This window comes from Topomyia yanbarensis, chromosome 3 (genome assembly GCF_030247195.1).
Source record: "Topomyia yanbarensis strain Yona2022 chromosome 3, ASM3024719v1, whole genome shotgun sequence".
Classification (NCBI taxonomy): Eukaryota; Metazoa; Arthropoda; class Insecta; order Diptera; family Culicidae; genus Topomyia; species Topomyia yanbarensis.
Genome location: NC_080672.1, coordinates 320192829 through 320213577, shown reverse-complemented (window position 1 = coordinate 320213577; position 20749 = coordinate 320192829). Strand labels below are relative to the sequence as shown.

Here is a 20749-nt window from a genome sequence, read left to right as displayed (position 1 = left end):
GGAATATGCCCGGAATTCCGGACTTCCGGAATCGTCGATAGTGGACAATATATTCAAAGAATGTTTGATTGGCAATCAGTGATCTAGATCTGCGATTAGAAGTAATTTGGTGACCATTTCAATAGTTTTTAGCCTCTGAGGTATTACGATTGTACCGATTTATATGGGAAATTCCAGTGTAACCTTACTAACACCCCTGTAACTCCGGAAGTAAGAGTCAGAACCGAATGAAATTCAGCAGCAGTCAATGGTATTACTGTATCTTTCATTTGAAATCAAGTTTGTGAAAATCGGTAGAGAATTCGTTGGGGAATGGGTGTGATATTAGCTTAGGAACTTGGCGGGTTCCCCGGGGGCGTCATGATCCGTCATTGGTGGCCAATGTGGTCAAAACTGCTTTGATTGATCATTAATGATCCAGACCCGCAAACTAGAGTAATGTTACATAAATTTTAATATGTTTTACATCATTTGAACATCATGGTGGTACCAGTTTATATGGGAATTTGCTGTGTGACCGCACTCTTCAACCCGTAACTCCGGAACCGGAAGTCGGATCAACTAAAAATTCAATAGCAGCTTATGGGAGCGTTATACCTTTCAGATGAAACTAAGTTTGCGAAAATCGGTTCAGCCATCTCTGAGAAAATTGTGTGAGTTTAAATGACACACACATACACACACACACACATACATACACACACATACATACACACATACAGACATTTGCCGATCTCGACGAACTGAATCGAATGGTGTATGAAACTCGGCCCTCCGGGCCTCGGTTAAAAAGTCGATTTTTACAGTGATTGCATAGCCTTTCTTTGTATGAGAAAGGCAAAAAGTTTTTTCGCGCGGTTTGTTAATTAACGGCGTTACTACGCTATATTTTTATGTGGTATGCATCCCTCGCGAAAAAGCCTTATTATAGTTCTATTTGGTATCTCAAAGAGTTTTGCCTAACGACAATTTTTTTGCACAAGTCCGAGCATGTCATTTTTTCGATAACTAATAACAATAACTAGTGTGTCATAACTAATCGTCAATCTAGCATAATTGACTAAAAAGTATCATAACTAATTTTGTCAATTATGCTAGTATGTGATAATCCATTAAAATTTTTTCGATAATTTGACAAGATATAATCAATCAATCGAGCAAAAAAAACTAAATAAGTCTTCGTAGCAGAATTTGAACTACGAATTAGCTTTTGGTAGAAAGAAAGATCGAAAATATGTTGTTTAGTGGCGGATCCAGGGGGAGGGTCCTGGGGGTCCGGACACCCTCCGAAATTATTTTATTTGTTGAGAAATTTTATATGAGTTTAAATTTTATATTAGTTTCAAACTCAAAATCATTCCAAAAAAATAACCAGCAAAACTTATATTCATTAAATAAGATTGTAACGTATTACGAATTGTACAATTTTAATTTTAAAATCGAAAATTCGGACCCCTCCCGATTTTTTTTTCTGGAACCGCCCCTGATGTTGTTACAATGTATCACCTACCAGAGGCTGCTTTGAGCAGCCATCTTTTCAAAGAGTATAAATATTCGATGCTTTCTGCTGTAACATTTACGAAAAAGTAGAAGTAAATTTTTTCGCTCGATTGGCGACTAATTAGTTTACAGATTACCTGCAAAGCTCTCTTTTAAGAATTCGCAAATTGTTATGATTATAAACCGTCCAGTAAATCACTCACATGTTTGTCCTATTTCAATTTGAAGGGAATAATGTTCAATTTCCTCACTGTGCATTATGTTGAACAATAAGTAATTTGACGAACTGAAAAATTATCTTCAACACAAAGAACTGACAACACAGTTCAGATAAAAACACTCGAGACGTGGCTTTTAATATCACATTTATTGAGGGGGGTATTTAGAAACTAGAACAGTTATTAGCCGATAGATGAACGTAGGTTCACACTAGCGCCGCACCCCTAGGATACGTCCGCGTAGTATTCAGTCTCCGATAGTAACAGTGTCAGATGGCGCCCAGTTCAACCATCCATCACTATCTGCCGCACTCACAGATGGTGATGCTGCTGGTTACTGTAGCTGAAGGAATCGCCGAGTTCGTAACCACCAAGGCCGCCACCGAGGCTTTCCTCATGATGGCCACCGTACAGCTGCGGATGATGTCCGTGCCCAATTCGTTTCACGTGAGCTTCGAATCCCGTGTGCTTATCGGATTTGTATTCGACCACACGCTTCGTACCGTCCGGTTCCTGTAGCGAGTATTCTCCTTTCACGATATCACCGTCGCGAATCTCCCAGTGGCTCTTGTGATCACCGGTTTTGTGATCGTTCACTCCGTACTCAAACTTGTATTTGGGATGGGAGTAGTAGTCCTTGTACTCGTCACCGCCATAGCCGCCTTCTCCCAAGCCACCGGATTCTCTTCCACCGAAGAACTGCGCCGAAACCACGGCCAACGCTACACTGACGAACAGAATTATCTACAATAAGAATTTTTTCACTTTAGAACGTTCTACATTGCAACATCAACGCCTGAAAAGAACACTCACTTTTATCATCTCGGAAAAACTACACTAACTGCACATGAGTCGAAACAATCACAAACTAATCCGTCCAAATCCATTGGACCCAGTTTTTATACCGGCTTTCAAAGCATAACCCAGTCCCACCGAACGAAAAAAAGCAACATCACAATCCGCCATAGGAGCATAGTTAGAAGTTGAAAAAATAAGCATAATAATTAAAGTACATACGCTCAATGCGTGTAACAATAAGTGTTATGGAATGAATTGCTGCAGCCAGCCGGTTGCGAATTCTTTCGCACGGGTCTTTGCCGCAAATAAACATAGAAACTGGGGATAGGTTGTACTACTTTATCGTCTTCACCGGGCCATGCGTGCTCGCTCGTTCGCTACTCAAAGGGAATATTGGTCAACCCCCGCAGGTTGGGAAGGTTTGGGTATCAAATGCGGTGGTTGGTACACGTATCAAGACATTGTTTCTTTTCGTTGTTTGTTTGTCCATTGTCAGTAGGAGTTCGGAGAATGATTCAATTGTCTGTTGGTGCATGTTTTTGATACATGGCTGATGTAAGCAAATCGATTGGGTGGAAAAACGTTCCAAATTTGTATATAGTAATTAGTGTAGCATTAATTGTTGTACTGCCTTACTAATTGATACTAGTGCAACTGATCGTAAATGTTTTAGCAAATTTGAGCTTAATTAATTAATACAATTTACGAGGTACGATTTCTTGGCAAATCTAAATATTTCCAGCATAGTTCATATGCTATCAATTGGAGGCTAAATAGCAAAGCCTTGGTAGTCTAGATCTTACAACGTAGAGGGTCTCATCAGCCAGTCATCGAATGTTCGCACCCAAGATTAAATCTCAGTATATCCATGAACATAGTAGACACCAATAATTGAATACAAATTCTATTGAAAAAGAAGGATTAAATTCCGTAAATATCGAGGAATCTTGATCATCTGTTTCGACAGACTTCACAGTCGATTCTTAGCGTACAAAACAATTGCAGAACTAGTACTGCGATGTGTACTGGCACTCATAACTCTCCTAGATCCAGGCTTTCATCAATTGCCACTTTACTAAACTGGTCGATGTTTCTTCTTACATTTCCCAGGGCCTGCTAGGTCTGCTAGCCTTCACAGCGACTAGGACCGACGCCATAAGAGTGTACTGGAACACAAACACCGGTCCTATAGTGCCACCCACTAGCACACCCGCACCGGTGCCAAAGCCACCGTTCCGAGATCCGGCCCCAGTGTGGGAGAATCAATCGGACGATGTGCCGAACCCGAATCCATATGTGTAAGTATTTTTCTAGTTGAAAACCTATCCTAATTAATCTACTATTGTGGATAATTATGCCTTTTTCACTTATTTTTTATGTTGTAACGTCATTTAATTAGTAAGGGACTGGAAGGTGTGAAATATTTTTCAATATTTAGAGCCATAGTGCTCAAGGAAAAGCAAGGAGTTGAAGGAAAAAAGCGTGGAATTAGGTCATAGAGCAAGCTTAGAGTTTTCTGGACTTAACCTTTTGTCTTCTACACGCAGGAGTCAGGATATTTCGTTATTAAATGCGAATCACCTGAGTCTACGGCATGCCCGAACAAGCGCAGAGTCATTTAGTGACTTATGCTGTTAAAACCGACAAAATGGTAAGTCACGGAAAACTACCACACTAAGCATTTTGTGACATTGAAATTCTTGAATGAGCTAGTTTTTGCCCTCACTAATTGCCTTTCGGAGCGTTCTATTTGATCGACCACAAACTATTTAGCACAACTGTTAATATGTTCAACCTGAATTGCAAAACTCTTGCCAAATATAATCTGCACCAATAATCAATCAAAAATGACGGATTGCATAAACACATGATTACGGTTACAATGCAGCCTGTCTAGCGAAGAAATAACACAATTCGCAATTTTTCTTTAATTTTATTTGGTCGGTGTTAAGTCAGACCGGACTAAGTGACAAAATATTGATTTCGAGAAAAACAAGTTTAAAGTTTGAATCGCCGCATCCTTTACATTATGATTGGAAATTTATTTTTGCCATAATTCTTGTTTATTGTTAAATATATCAAATCTGGCAAAAGTCGAATGTAGCTGACGAAATTCTTTATCCAGTGCTATCATTATCTCATTTTTTGATGTTTTGCGACTTGGTCCGGTCTGACTTAATACCGACCATTTGTCCTAGTGCGGTTTTGTGCTAATTATTTTCGTTGTACGCTGATTCCCAGAATCCTTGTCACCGCAGATCATTCGCAACCAAAAACGAACGTGTCCCTTCAGAAGCGAAACCGTTTTTATCATTATTTCAGTGTAAATGAAAGGATCTTTTTGCATGACAACGAAAATATTTGCTGTTCTTTTTACATTTCTTGCAAAAGAAATGTATAGGATTCGCTCGAACTTTGAAATATTCTCAGACTGAGAGTTTCCCGATGGATGTATTTCTCCCCACATCGATACCCACACGATACAATGGCTCAATGACATTTAGCTCTGAACTTTATCGAGATCTACTCGGACATTATTCGGTGGTGAATCTCGTAAGCTAAATTAGAATCCACTCTGCTATGAAATCCCCGGCAGTAGATTTCTCCCGATACCGTTGCTTGTTTTCGTGAGCCATTTAGCTCATCGCTTCGTCCCGATCTACTCGATCGAGTCCCCGGCGTGGACCTAGCCTACTCAACGGGCCAGCTAGTAGGGCCTGTTCAGCGGCTCCGGGTGAAGCGTAACGTCCGGTTCACTGGCTCTCCAACGATCCACTGCTAGCTGTTCGACGCGATCTAATCGAAGTAGTTCCTGGAGGTGGATCTAACCAACTTACGAGCTACCCGGTAGGATGTCGAAGTCGGTCCGGCGATTCCGGTGTTTAGTTCGCTGGCGCCCCGACGACCTGAACCCGTTGCTGTTTACGTACTACTTAACTGATCCCCAGCGGTGAATCTAGTCTACTCGGGCTGCGGAATTTTTCCGGAAACCCGATTTGTCGGTGACTTTCTAGTCAGCGGTGCTGCTTTGCTGTCCCTTCGTCACTTCCTCTGCAATTCGGACAGTATAGTCGTTCCTACTTTGTTGACAGCATCCCAGATATTCGTAGCACATCTCTTCGACGATATTGTCCATTGTAACGCTGGGCATACCCCCTCGAACTTCTTCCAACCTAAAGCATTCGAAGACCACGTGTTCCGGCGTCTCTTGCACGTTTACACACTCCCGGCAAAGGGGTAACGAAGCATGTCCAAACCAATGCATGTACTTCCGGAAGCATCCGTGCCCGGACAAAAACTGCGTCAAATAGAAGTTCACCTCTCCATACTTCCTGTGCACCCAACCCGACACATTTGGGATGAGTCGGTGGATCCACCTGCCTTTCTCTGTGTTATCCCACTCTCGTTGCCACTTAGCCAACGAGTCCGCTCTGACCAGTCTCCTTGCATTTCGTGTATTCCCCCGTTGGTAGCATTCCACGTTTTCAGCCAGAGTGATGCAGATGGGAATCATTCCGGCCACGACCATTAAATTTGATTGCCAACTTCGTCCGGTTCCGCTTTGAGCTCAGCGCAGCAGCCTAGGCCTGTACACCTTACCGTAATACTGTGGATGAAACACAATCGCCAGGAGACGTCTCGTGTTACATCTTGCTCCTCCAATGTTCGGCATGATCCTTGCCAATGCGTTAGTTGTCCTCCCAGCCAGGGCCGGCGGAACGTTTTTTCCCCGAGTGGGTAGTAAGATTCGGAGTGATTTCTATCCGTAGTGACGAAAGTTCAGACATGGCATGTGTGAGTGAAAATAAAAATTCCCGATTAATAGCTGGTGGATATTTGGAAACACCCTTTGTTAGCGGACTGTATGACCGACGACTTAGCGAAAATGTGAAACATTAATTTTCCGTTTACTTCGACAAAACTTTCTTTTCGCGAATACCGAAGCCCGCACGATGGTATAGGTTAATGGGAAGGTATCATCGAGGGCAAGGTCGATTTAAGTATTCCTCCTATAGCAAAAATAGTACCAATAAGCCTCCTTTCCGATACAAATTATATACATCTACTACAACCGACTCCTAGATGATCTACTTCTGGATCAAAGATAAGCCATTTAACATTATAGATATACTTGTGAAATAATAAACGACACTCGGCCGCGTACGTAAAACTTATCTACGTATCCGTCCGGGAAGTAGACATCGATGGTGTAATCTTCGAGAGAGGCCTTAATTGCGAAGTATGGAATTGGCTTCCATCAAGAACCCTTTGCTTCAGTCAGTGAAAATTTGGGTTTGCAAACCCTTGTGTTCATCAAAAATCAAGGAGTATAAGAAAACAATTTATTTTCCATTGGCCTCATTTCGAGCCTTTTGCCAGATCTGCTCTTTATAACATTGACTTTTGAACGGGACTCTTCCACTTCTTCGCCGCTTTGTACCGCGGGGTGTGAACTGCCGTCGTTGTAAACATTTAGAGCTACAGCTACCTTTTGTAGAAACAAGACACGGTGTGGAAAATACGGAAATAATCATGAAAAGTTTTCCTTTTGTGGAAAGACATGAACTGTCGACATATTTCCCATGTAAATCATACGGTGAAAAACTGAAGCATTCTTTTGAGAAACTCTCCGAGAAGAAATGCTAAAGAGAGCTACGCCACCGACTGGAACTAATTCCTACGCTATTTTGTTCACTAAAGAGCAAGAGTCGCAACATCCCATAGTGGAAAAATCTTTTAATGCGCCTATAAATTTTCAAAAGAGGAAAATCATAAACCGTAAAGGCCTGAAAGGTGCAGTAACAAAACCGAAGTAGTGGGCTTCTGATCTCGGGAATCTTAGAACACAGCAGGAATTTTCACATGGAACTTCAAAAACTCCAAGTGTCCCGATGTTTTCCCCAAGTTTTAAACAATGCATCTGCATTGTTTAAAACCTGGTTATCTTCCGACGTAGATCTTCCACAATTTTAACGTTATTCGCCAGGGCAGAGAAAACACTATGGAGGATCGTTTTGGGGATCAAAATGTACTGTTACTTCAATTGGATTAACCTTTGCTCGGTACCAGATATTGAACATGTCGCTTGTCAAGTCAGAATCAAAGAAAGATTGCCATTGTTTCCATGTACATCGCATCTCATCTGGTTCTAGAAGACTTCAACTCCCACGGTATGCCATAGGGATGTCTTCACGATGATAACCGATCTATCTTATCGCATGATATTTGCAACAATTTCACTATGACCATCTTGAATACGATAGAAATGGCACGAACTCCTACTCCACCAGCGCGGCCAATCGCGTTAGATTATTATACTCGACATCGCCACAATTAGTGTGCCTATTGATTGAAGGGGCTATACGTCCACTATATCCGAAACTATATAATCGAATCGAAGCAAGAAATTTCTGTGATTAAATGTCTTAAACTTTTTGAACATCGTTTCGCCCGAATTTTTCCTAATACACGCGACGCTAGAAACGCAATTGAAAGCTGAAAACCGCAGTTATTGGCACCGGCTCGTCGACGGATTAACGAGATAAACAAACAAGGGGATAGATGAAGAATATGATTTTTTTTTCGGATGATATGGCAAGTCATGTCCAATCATTATACGTTGAATGAGCATCTCCGGCGTATTGAGATCATAAAAAGCAGTCTCTGTGCTTGTGGTGACGGTTATCGCGACATTGAACATGTTGTCTGGTCAGGTGCCTAATGCTCTAGCGCCAGATCTTCGTTAAACGAATCCGTTTGGTCTCGTTCCAGTCCAAGATGTGCTAACTATCCTCGATTCCCTCTATGTCTCTTATATACATATTTTTAAACACGATAGATATCCATATTTAGAGTTCCCAGCGAATTTAAAGAGGCCAGTCGGCGATTTGGTTCATGAAGTCCTAACAGTGATCTTCCGTTCTCCAAAAAGCTGTAAATTGGATTTCTTTTTTCCCTGTCATTGTTGTCCGTCATATCCTCACCTTCGTTGCGGATTTTGATTGACCTTTTTCGGTGAAAAGTAAAAATAAAAAACTCAATCAGTTAACGTTTTGGCTTACTGTTTGCTTTCAGCCATCTTCAGAACTTCAACAATGATTCTAAAAGTTGAAAAAACGATCCTGATGCGGTATAAAATGGAATTTCGATATTTTTGAAAAACTGCAATTATTATTAAGAGTAAAAGTTTAAAAATCGGGTTTTGGAAAATATCACGAAATGGGGTGGAAATTGATATGAAAAAAATTATTTCTGACCAGTAATACATTGGTAACACGCAATGTTCCTGTTACAGCTGTTATTGTGCGCAAATTATACTTGAGAGCCATTGCTTTGAAAAACTATAAAAAATTAACAATAAAAATCAGCAAAAATGAGAACAATTTTTTGTTCCGCTTCAAAATTAAATTAAATTAATTAAATAAACGATTAAAAACGATTATATAATACTTATTGTTACTACCGTAGTAAAATAAACAGTATTTAAACTGGTATTGTCACATTTCCACTGACAGCACGAAACCTGACGAAACACTAACGGCAACCGTACACTGGGGTACAAATGTACCCCACGCCAACTTTAACACCTGCTTCCACGAAGGCTATAAGCAAACTGGCTATACCATCTTTCCCTACTCTTACTAGGAACTCTAAATTGAATTATGGTTAGGGTCACAAGTCGGTACATGCCGAATTCTTGTTTTTACACGGTCCCAAAGAAGGCGTGTGGTACATTTGTACCCCAGTGCAACGTTCTAGGGTTAAATACACAAAACATAAAACAATATACATTAATATAATCTTTGTCATAATAAACACAAATTAGCCTGCTTAGATGTTTGACCCTCTATTCCCCGTTGGGTAGCTATTCTAACTAATTCAAATTATCCACCTCTCCCTGAACAGCTGTTAGTCCTGGGCCCGTTTCGACATTTCAACTTTCGACAAGTTGGATAAGAGAAAAAATACGATGCTTGTCCGAGCACCGCAATTATTGGAGAAATCTACAAACGTGTAGCCAAACGAAAACGATTCCAAACCAACCAGAGATTTCAAAAAATCTCCTGCATTTTTCGAAAATTCGCTGCGGCATACTGACCAAGGCTTTAATTGGCCACTGAAAACTCAATTATCACATGGCAACTATTCAGCGCGAAAAAATCGACCATATTGCAAATGATTTGCTGAGTCTTCGGGTTGTTGACGACGAAAGGCCATCGACCAAGTTGACTGGATATTAGAGTGGGACATGGTTATATGAAAAAAATAAAATTTCGCTCCGAGTAACTTTTTGGGTCCCATTTAGCTCCCAGAAAAACTCTGCAAGTTTTTAGTTCGATCGGTGAAACTATATTTTTGCGCCCACGGTTTGAAGCTTACATGGGATTTCGTATGGGGAAATTTGCTTTTGCATAATAATTCTTCCAAGAGTCGCCCTTTATCATCTAAACATAAATAGATGACGGATTTTTATAGAAAATTTGTCAAGGAAACAAAGCCTAGAAGACCACGAAACAATTTGATACTTGTGGAAAAAGTTATTAAGCTAAAACCGATTGATGCCCTGAAGATTGATAAAAATTTCACTTTTCATAGCATCACTGCTGCTGACGGGCGAATTATATACAAAATCTGTAACTTTCTCTTATTATGTACAAAAGAAGCCTCAATTTATCCCTCAAAACATTTGCGAAGTGGCCAAACAGTATAAATACATCATTTAGATAAATTAAAAGAAGATCATAACAAAATTGCATAAAATTGGGCAAACCAACAGCAGTGGTGCTAGAAAAAATGAATATTTTATCAATCGTCAGAGCATCAATCGGTTTCTGCTTAATAACTTTTTTCCCAAGCATTAGATCGTTTCGTTGTTTTCAAGACATTGTTTATTTGTTAAATTGCCTATAAAAGCCACATAACGATTTATTTTTAGGAAGCAATGGGCGACTCCTGGAGGAATTATTTTGCGAAAGTTAATTTTCCCATACAAAATCCCATGTAAACTTTAAACAGTGGGCGCAAAAATATAGTTTCAGGGATCGAGCTAAGAATTTGCTCAGCTATTCTAGGACCCAAATGGTACCTGAAAAGTTCCTCGGAGCGGAATTCTATTTTTGTCCCACCCTACTGGATAAACAGCATCCCAGTATAGTTCAACCAGAAATGAGCCGGAATTCCGGCTGGTTCCAGTTCGTACACGGGCTCCAGTGACACAACCGATTCTAACTAGAATCGGTTGTGTCACTGGAGCCGGTGTGCGAGCTGGAACCAGCCGGAATTCCGGCTCATTTCCGGTTGAACTTTACTGGGATTGCACATCCAATGAGCATGTCGTCGTATGTTCGTGAATCGATCTGCAAATACTTGCAGTATCACAGGGCTCTTTCTGTACAATTGTACTGTATACTGAAAGTCTGCTGTGAAATCTGTTGAAAGGGGCGGTCATATTGTACTTTGTAAATCGTTGCATTGTACGCAGCGCACCTCGGTCATATCCGAAACCATAGCACAGGTTTTCCCAAAGCTGAAAAGGGGGTACAGTGTACCCGGTACACTGATAATATAAATTCGTAAATATAATAACATTATATCATTCAATGCACGAATTAATTCGTCGTTTTCTGCAACGAAGTATTTTCGTGCATTGTAAATAGTAGGCTTCGTTCATTTCATGAACAAGAATGGCCGGTTGGTGAACGAAAGCTTTCGTAAATTTTACACATTTAATGTACACAGCACAAATGTTATCGTTGATAACAACATTATTTTTCGTGAATGAAACGAAATGTTTTGTTTATTTTAATAAACGAATTCATTTCATTTATCTAAGAAAAGTTTTCGTAATTATTAGCCTCTTAATATTTTCAGTCGATCTTTTGGGATCGATGTTTGACAACATAGTTTTTATGTTTGACAACACCGATTTTTTTAATTAAAAAAACACTACGGCAGAATGCATAGTGAAATTCATAAGATTCATCTTATGATAACTAGAAAAGTAACAAAACTATGTTTTCATAAGATTAATATGAAAAACTTACGACTTGTATGATTACCTTAACATTTTACAAGTTATTGCATATGCCAGTCGTTCTAGTTTCATACGAGCATCTTATGATTATCATAAACATAAGAGAAAGGTATAATATTATTTTATGATAATTCAAAGATACCTTATGAAACATGAAATCATAGCAAACCGATTTGACCAAATAAATGCCGTTTCATAAGATAATCTTATGATTTACATACGCGCTACTTGTGGCTAAAAATTATACGATATTCCTATGAAATTCGCTGTATTATTTGTCTGAGTGTAGGAGGATTGAAACAGATTGCTTTGATTATATTTGAAACTGGATCACAATGAATAGTTATATATTTCTTTTTGGTTTCTATTTGCAAAGATAGCATAATATTTATTTCTTGAAAAAGGCATAAATAATTAATACTAATTAGACTTTGTTAATTCACAATCCCCATCATTACTCTATTCATAGATACATCCTTCCACCACCATCCCGGCCAAAGTATAACGACATAACACTGGAGCACCGCAGACAGAACCGACATGAAAGCACCACCAAGCAAGCCGTAACAACATCCTCGTCAAGCTCAACTCCAACACCGCCGACCGGCAGAATCATCGAAAAACCGGAGCAAAACAATTCAACCCCCAAACCGGAGCCAACTTCACCAAACAGCCAGCCCCAGAGCCCTAATAACGCGACACCGTCGACGACCAGTCAGCCGCAAACATCGCATCGAGTTCCTAGTCTAGCCATCCAGTATGTGCCCAATCAGGGCTTCAAATACTACGCCGTTGTGCCGGTTCACAACGAGGAACAGTCAAAGAGCGCATTCCTGAAAACTAACGATGCCATGTTGGGCAAATACGATCGGTACGATAAACCGAACGGAAGGTACAACGCTAAGCTGAAGAAATACAAGGCCTACGAGAAGGTGAAATATGTGCCGTACTATGCGGTAAGTAAATAGCCCGGTTCCCTAATCAATCGATAGGTTGGCTTGCCATATGCAAATTTCCAGCGCTCGGATTACCAGGTTCGTCGCCGTCGCCGCTTTGGTTCGAATAGTAAGTTGGAGTTTCCTTTCTCCTCTTGCATGAGCTCTCATAATATCATGCCAAACGCTGTTGCTTGGATCCGTATCGATCTTCACAGCCCATATCCACACCCGGGTATAAAGCGAGGGGGTCACTGAATCAGAAAAAGAGCAAAATGTCCTATCCCTTATTATGCAAAAAAAAGTGCGAGTGCAATGGAATTATATCATCCGGGTCGTATTTGTGTTTCTGATTTTTTTATTTCATTGGCACACTGCATGCCTGCCAGCAAGGCGATGGCTGTGAGCATCTATTTATAAAATGGTTATGCGAGAATTGTGCAAATTTGAGACTACCGCAGCAGCTGCTGTGCAGACATATGCAGCGGAAAGCAGTTGTAACCCAGTAGTGCTGCAGTAGGTAGCCGCTGCGTGCGTCGCGTCGGTTCAGCACGTGTGAGATCGTGCAGGTGAAATGAAAGTAATCGCTTGTTTCCTTTCCCGGGTTCACACTCTCATTCATATGGGTACCTGTACGTCTGTAGGTATAGGAAACTGAGAACTGGTAGTGTGATACGAATTCTTGTCTATTGTCTATGGTTACGTAGGTATGGAAAGTGATACTGTAATCGGCAAAGCGGCTCATTGAATTGGAGTATAAATTTTTCTGTTAGGGGAAAATTACTACTACGAACACTTTTTTGTTTTAGTTTGGGATTGTTAAACGGCAGCCCTAAGTTTGCGCCGCTAAAACAACAAAAATGATCCATAAAAAATTGAAAAACGATCCATAAAAAAGTTGTCAATGTTCCATAAAACAATACTGAAAATCCATAAAAAAGTGTGATTGATCCATAAAAAAGGGTGATTTGATCCATAGATTATGTAAAATTGAACCATAAAATAATCGCAAAAGAGCACTAAAATAGTAATAAAAGAGCAATTAAAATGAACCAATGCCCCATAAAAATATTGGAAATGTTCCATAAAATGATACATTTTGCGCCATAAATTAACTGACATTGATCCATAGAATATTAACAATGTACATTAAAACACGTCGATATGTTCCATAATATCGACAAAAGTGCTCCACGGTATTACAAAATGGAGCAATAAAATGTCAGAAAAAGTTCCATAAATTTGATGAAAATGTTTGCTAAATAATTTTTCTTGGTCCATAGAAGATGTAAAAATGAACATTAGAAATGATTCATATATCGAACGTTAAATTATGGTTCATGGATATTTACAAAACGATCCATAAGAAAATAAAATGTTAAACGATCCATTAATATGTGCTTATGCACCAGAAAATTAAATTTAATGAATTCATGCGAAATTTTTGCTATTCGAACTAATAATAAAGTTTATTACATTTGGTTGTAATGTCAAACTACAACAAACAATGCATACATTATAGTTAAACTTCAGCTTCCGTACCCAACTAGTCAGCTAACTGACCTTAGCTAACCTGAAATCATTATGGCAATTCTTTAAACGTCAGGGTATTTATGATATTAGAGCGCTGAGTGTTATTAGACCACCTATACAGGCTGGCATGAGTCGCAAATACTATCTGAATAACTATCTGAAGCGAAAACGGACACTTTATACACGAACACTGACTAATGTGGCTACGCCACATCGCTTTCTTGTGCACTGTCCGACTTCGCTGCCGCTCAGTCGGCTTTTAACTAGCTATAGCCCCTATGTTTAAGTAAACCGGGCAAACGAGAGGACCACAGGTTTGCCTGCAATTCCAGCTACGGGTTAATCAATGCCTCGTCCAACGGATCCTCAGCGGCTTTGCGCCGCTTCGGATCCTTGGCCTCGGATATGCGGCCAAGCCGCATCACACTAACTCCCAGTATAAGCTCACTTGTTAAAACACTGTCACTGTTATGAGAATTATTAAGCACAACTTATTTTTTAAGTTTACCATAAAATTTCGCATGAATTCATTAAATTTATTTTTTCTAATGCATAAGCACATATTAATGGGTCGTTTTACATTTTCTTTTCTTATGGATCGTTTTGTAAATATCCATGAACCATAATTTCGTTCGATATATGAATCATTTCTAATGTTCATTTTTACATCTTCTATGGACCAAGAAAAATTATTTAGCAAACATTTTCATCAAATTTATGGAACTTTTTCTGACATTTTATTGCTCCATTTTGTAATACCGTGGAACATTTTTGTCGATATTATGGAACATATCGACGTGTTTTAATGTACATTGTTAATATTCTATGGATCAATGTCAGTTAATTTATGGCGCAAAATGTATCATTTTATGGAACATTTCCAATATTTTTATGGGGCATTGGTTCATTTTAATTGCTCTTTTATTACTATTTTAGCGCTCTTTTGAGACCATTTTATGGTTCAATTTTACATAATCTATGGATCAAATCACCCTTTTTTATGGATCATTCACACAGTTTTATGGATTTTCAGTTTTGTTTTATGGAACATTGACAACTTTTTTATGGATCGTTTTACAATTCTTTATGGATTATTTTAAATATTTTATATGCAAAAGTACATTTTCCCTTGTTAAACATCACCGGTGCCAAGATATCTTGGGAGCGTGGCTGCCAAGAGAAAAAGGGACATAGTTTAAACAATAAAATAAACCATTGTTTTTTAAACCCATCTACACAGTAAAAAATCATGTAACTTTACGTCTTGCCAGATGCACATAAAAGGAGCGTCCCAATTCACATAAATCTACATTTTATTACATGTAAAAATGTGAGATGTTCGGCTTTTTCTAGGTCATTCAGTCTGAGTTTTACATCAAAAGAGTCACAATATTCAATTTTACATATCATAGCATGTAAAATCCTATTATCGGATAGAAAAATACGTCGTTGCGTTGTTTACGTCAAATGTAATTTTTATTTTTTTTTCTAAGGGTGCAGAATTTCGAGTTATTTAGTAAAACACAAATCAAAATCAATTTTTCGAGAGCAAATATAGTCTGTCATAATCCATGAGATAATTATAATAAAGTACGAAATAGAAAATAAATTTCAGTTTTTTAAAATATATTTAAAAAAAAAGATCTTTTGTATTTTTGCCCATTTTACAATGAAATCATTGTTGAGTTCTCAATATTTTCTATTGATTAGTCTTTCATGCAATATAAACTTTATGATATAATTTTCGATTGACTTGATAATAGAAATTGAACCATATTTGATAACTTTTGTTTTTGCCTGGACGAACCTATGGCTACAGTTCAGTTTGGCTGTATAATTTGCATTACCTTCATTTTGTTATCGTCTCTAAAACCGGGTGTACCCCATTAGGCATAAATACGTTAGGCATACGGACGTTTGGCATAATATATGTTAGGCATAATGGACGTTAGGCATATTGGACGATTGGCATAATGGACGTTAGGCATAAATTATCATGTATCACTTAGAGGGACTTATTTTTCGGATGTGATGGCCTCGGGTGGTACGAGCTTGTATTTTTGATTTTTTTGATGTAGAATCACACTCACCAATTAAATCACTTCGATTTTAAGTGATTATTCACGTAAATTAATAAATTTCACCTTTCGAAAGGTATCACGTGGTTCCTGTAAACCACATCTGACATCCTGTAGAACCTATCGGATTTACACAGAACCCTTAACCCTTTCATGCCCAGCTTTTTTATAGTGTATGTAGGGTTTCAAAACTATTTTTCCTTGAAAACGGTTGGGTCAAGAAACACGAAAAGCCTATTTTCATAATGGTAGGCTTCCCTGGCAGTGCTAGAAGCTGGTCAATTTTTACCTTCTAATGCTCAATACAATTCTCCTAGAATAGTTGCAATAGTCCAATTACGTGGAAAACGTAGCCAATGACAGTCTAAATTGATAAGTTTTATCAGTTTTCAATAATATTGCACCATAACGACGATATATGACAGATTCATTTTCCGTCGTCAACGTAACGTCCCTGGCAGCACAGCTCCATCGGAATACAATCAGACTAATTGCAACTTCTAGAACTGATTCTTGTAACTGTTAATACTCAAATGAAAGGCAATAGTCACATTTATTAGCCTTACTTGTTTTTGTGAGCAAATCTCGCCGCAATCAAAAGTTATAGCTGTTAAAAACGTTGTTGTCCACAAACAACATGGGCATGAATGGGTTAGGTGGCGCGACAATGAATCGTGAAACGCAGTTTAAGTGAATTTCCTGTGTGAACAAGCTGAAGTGAATATGAAAGAAGTGGAATGAATTCCAATCTGGTAAATTTTTCAACGAAAGTTTTACTTTTTGTTAAATTCAACGATGGTGGAAATTGATGATATTTGGTATTTCAGAGCCTCTTACTCGAGTACAAAACATCAGGGGCAGCATAATTATTGTAAATTTTAATGTAAAAAGTTCCATATAAGTTAATTTGTTTCCAAAACACCTTGACGATAAATTTAGCATATTAATAAAGTGATAAAATCACAATAACCCGTTTTATGTTTAGAATGGAAAATATTCGAAAATAATTAAATTGTAATAAACCTACAATCTATGTGGGGTATCATGTAAATATATTTGTTCCATTCTGCTCCATATATTTTTCTCGTGAATTTATGTTATGTTAAAGACATTAACATAAATTAGTTCTTACATATATGTATGGTGCAATTGTCCCAAAAGCAAATATATACCTTGAAGAACAGCTCATGAAAGAAAGAATGATGCATTTTATTATTCATTCAATGAATATACGAGTATTGCTGCTATTATATTGATTATCTCCCATATTATTCAGTTCAATGATTATATTCTTGAGGCCATCAAAGAAAAAACTACGGAAACTGTCTGATACGAGGTAAAGATTTTTCGTGTACTGTTACGAGTTACCGAAACAAATAAGGTATTTTCCCAAACGATACATTCGTAGCCTAATGCTGATACTTTCCGCAACACTGAGAGCTTTACAGGTTCCAAAGCTTAATATTTGTTCATTATTTTGCTTCATTTCTGAATATTTGGATATTGAATTGGGAATACATCTAATAGGCTTAAAAAGTGCTTGAACCAAAACTGTTCATTTGAATGAAGAGAGCGTCCAGCGCACCCACGGAAAAGTAAAAAAAATAATTCTATTTTATTTTTCATTTTACAGCCTCTCGTTAAAGTTGTACGAAGACATGGCACAGCAAAGCGAAGTTATTTTTCTAACCCGAAAACACGAGCGTAAAGTTATAATCTCTACAGTAAAGAAAGCCTTGCGAGAACTTTTATATTATTGCGAATTATGCCTGTTGTCCATTATGCCTAACGTACATTATGCTAATCGTCCATTATGCCTAATGTCCATTATATCTAACGTACTTATGCCTACATGCTAAACGTATTTATGCCTAACGTATTTATGCCTAACGTTGCGCACCCCTTAAAACCAATTACGACGTCGTTATAATTTCAACAGTCCAAAATACCTTTAGAGAAAAACATTTTTATCCGCTTTACAAACCTGTTACGAAATCCAAAATTGTTCATACCATGAAATGTTTGATCTTCTAATTGAGAAAATCATATATTTGTTTTCCAACATGCTGCAATTCAGAATTTAGGCAGCTATCCTAATTAAATCATACCAGTATCGAATCTCTAATTGCATTTTCAAATAAATTTTTGAAATGATATTTGTCAGAATCATTTCTTCTGTTCAAAGTCCGGGCCCCTTCCACAACTTCGGGCCCGGGGGACTTTGAACAGAGAGAAAGAGAGAGTGCTCAATTGGACTAGGACTAGAGAAACGAATTCTGAATAGCTTCACAAATCAAGAAAGAACATGAAAACCTACGAAGTAAAATAATTATTAGTAATTTCTCGTTTTCACTTTAAATTTTTTTCTTTAAATGCGAGAACCCGAAAGTTTTTTTGTTTTTAACTATTTTTTGAATTAAAATATTTTTTTCATGTTTTGGCATTTCGTCGGAGAAATTCTTTATTCTTCGTTTCTATTCATTCTAATTTTGCTATTGTCTTATTGATTCATATTTTAACTTTCTACATTTTTTGTTGTTTCTTTTTTCATTTCATCCGAGTTTTTCAATCTTTAAATTTGTCCCATGTATTCTTGTATTACATTTTGTTTCATATATTTTGCTCCATATTTTCCTTTTCCATATTTTTACCATTCTTCTGTTTTGACGTAGGACTACGTCTTTGTTTTCGATATGGGGGTGCACTCTGCAAATTCTACAAAAATGGTATGTAACGAAAAGTGGTCCAATTTTAAACGCATATAATTCAGCCATCTCACGATAAATTTTCAAATTTTTTGCACAAATAACCCCGAAATACTTCTAAGAATAGATTCCAATAGATAAACCCAAAGATTTTTGATATCATAGCATTAAAAAATTAAATAATATACAACCTTGTCAAAATATCGCGCATTAACACACAGAAGATAGCGCTTCCCAAGCCCTGTACGACGGATTGGTATACCTAGCGCGCAACGCTTCTATGAATGACGTCATCATCGACTATTTAAAGAACGGACTTGGCCAGACACGCTCAGTTCCCTGTTGAACGGCTGGCGAAGCAGATCACTGCGCTCTGTTTTTTACAACCAGTGTAGCTGAGCTGGAAGTCCGTTACACTGGCTGTGGAGGGACGCTGCCCTGTGTCGTCCAACAGGCGACCGCTCCAACTGCTTCCTAAATGCCGCTGTAATGTTGCCAGTAAATTTTTGGTTTAACTAGCACATGTATTTGCTATTTGCGCTTGAAATTAAGTAATGTAGTGGTAGTAATAAGCTTCCCATTTTGGTTTAAACGCAAGGACAGTTTTTAAAACAGGATTTGATTAATTAGTTTAGCTCATCTAAGCAATTTTATCAATTCTGTAATTTAAAAGGAATTTTACGGAACTTGGTGAATTTGGCCCCACTTGCAACTGGTATAATCAACCTGCACAAAGTGTTGCATAACGCAGGGCTGTTTTTTGGAACAAAATCATGTGTTATCATTCAGCCCTTTGCTATGCAAAATCACGATATTATGACAGATGGGCTAAGCGTGGCCGTTCCTTTCAATCGGGAAAGGCCGCGTAGAATTTTGGTGAAATGCGCTAATAGTGGTGGTACTAGTTGTCTCTTTCGTTCTACCCATCATTATCAGCGTTGACTCATTTTGCATTGTACGCTTTGGTTCAATGTTTGGCGTCAATGTGTTGGTAGGTAGGGGAACTGGCGGTAAAATGAATACGTTAAGCAAAGTCATTATTTTCTAACTAATAAGTGAATGAGATATTACAATCACCTTATGTTTTTTGTTAGACATGTTTTGTACATATCTGGTAAAAATACTTCGTCATAAACACATTTTTTCAAACATGATTCTTGATTTTTAAACATGTCCAAAAATAAGACATGTTTATAGCGAGTGGGTAAAATGAACATCTGGCGGTGTTAAAATGAACAGCTTCTGGTGACCTGCAAAATGTCCTGTATGTATGCAATGCGCAGCGTTGGAAAGCATTTTCCGATCAATGCTAATAACCCAACAAATCATGAGGTTTGCATACACACAGGGCATTTTGCAGGCAAAAAAAATTGTCACGGAAGAATTGAATTTTCATGACGTAATATTAACCATTTTACAATCCTGTGACATCGAAACACATCTACAAACTTGGGGTTATCCATGGGTGTTTGAACTTTTAGGATCTGTTTGAGAGCAACTAGAAATCTTGTTCTACACATGAGATATGATTATATTGTCTAAAATTTGATGTTTCTTCACCGGTCCGGGTGTTTTTTTCCCACACACTAAGTACTAAGAAAATAAACATTTTACATTAAGTAGTATAGTCCTACGTCTACAGTTCGTGCAACCCCATAGGGCTGCCCCTTGTAGTTTTTTTGGTTAAATTCGTCCATTTTGTTATATCTGTTCCACTTATTCAATTCCTTTCATTTTTTCATGTTTTCTAATTTTTTGCGTTTTATCTATCGTTCTATTTGTTTTATTTTATTCCGCTTGTTCAATTAATTTCATTAAATATATTTCACCATGATTTTCATATTTTTCAATAAATCCATTTTAGTATTTTATCCATCCTCCCATTTTTTCATTATCAAGTGTCCCTCAATTTTAAAACAACCATCTTTAATTTTTGTTATTTATTCGC

General features: G+C 37.9%; 1 protein-coding gene across 1 annotated transcript in view; it reads left to right on the top strand.

Annotated features, from left to right (window-relative positions):
• LOC131694116 (uncharacterized) overlaps positions 1-20749 on the top strand; it is a 206474-nt gene that overhangs the window by 126276 nt on the left and 59449 nt on the right. Inside the window, exons 3-4 of the mRNA XM_058982550.1 lie at positions 3627-3814; positions 12020-12506. Of these exons, the coding sequence (XP_058838533.1) occupies positions 3627-3814; positions 12020-12506 (675 nt within the window). The remainder of the gene's footprint in view (positions 1-3626; positions 3815-12019; positions 12507-20749) is intronic.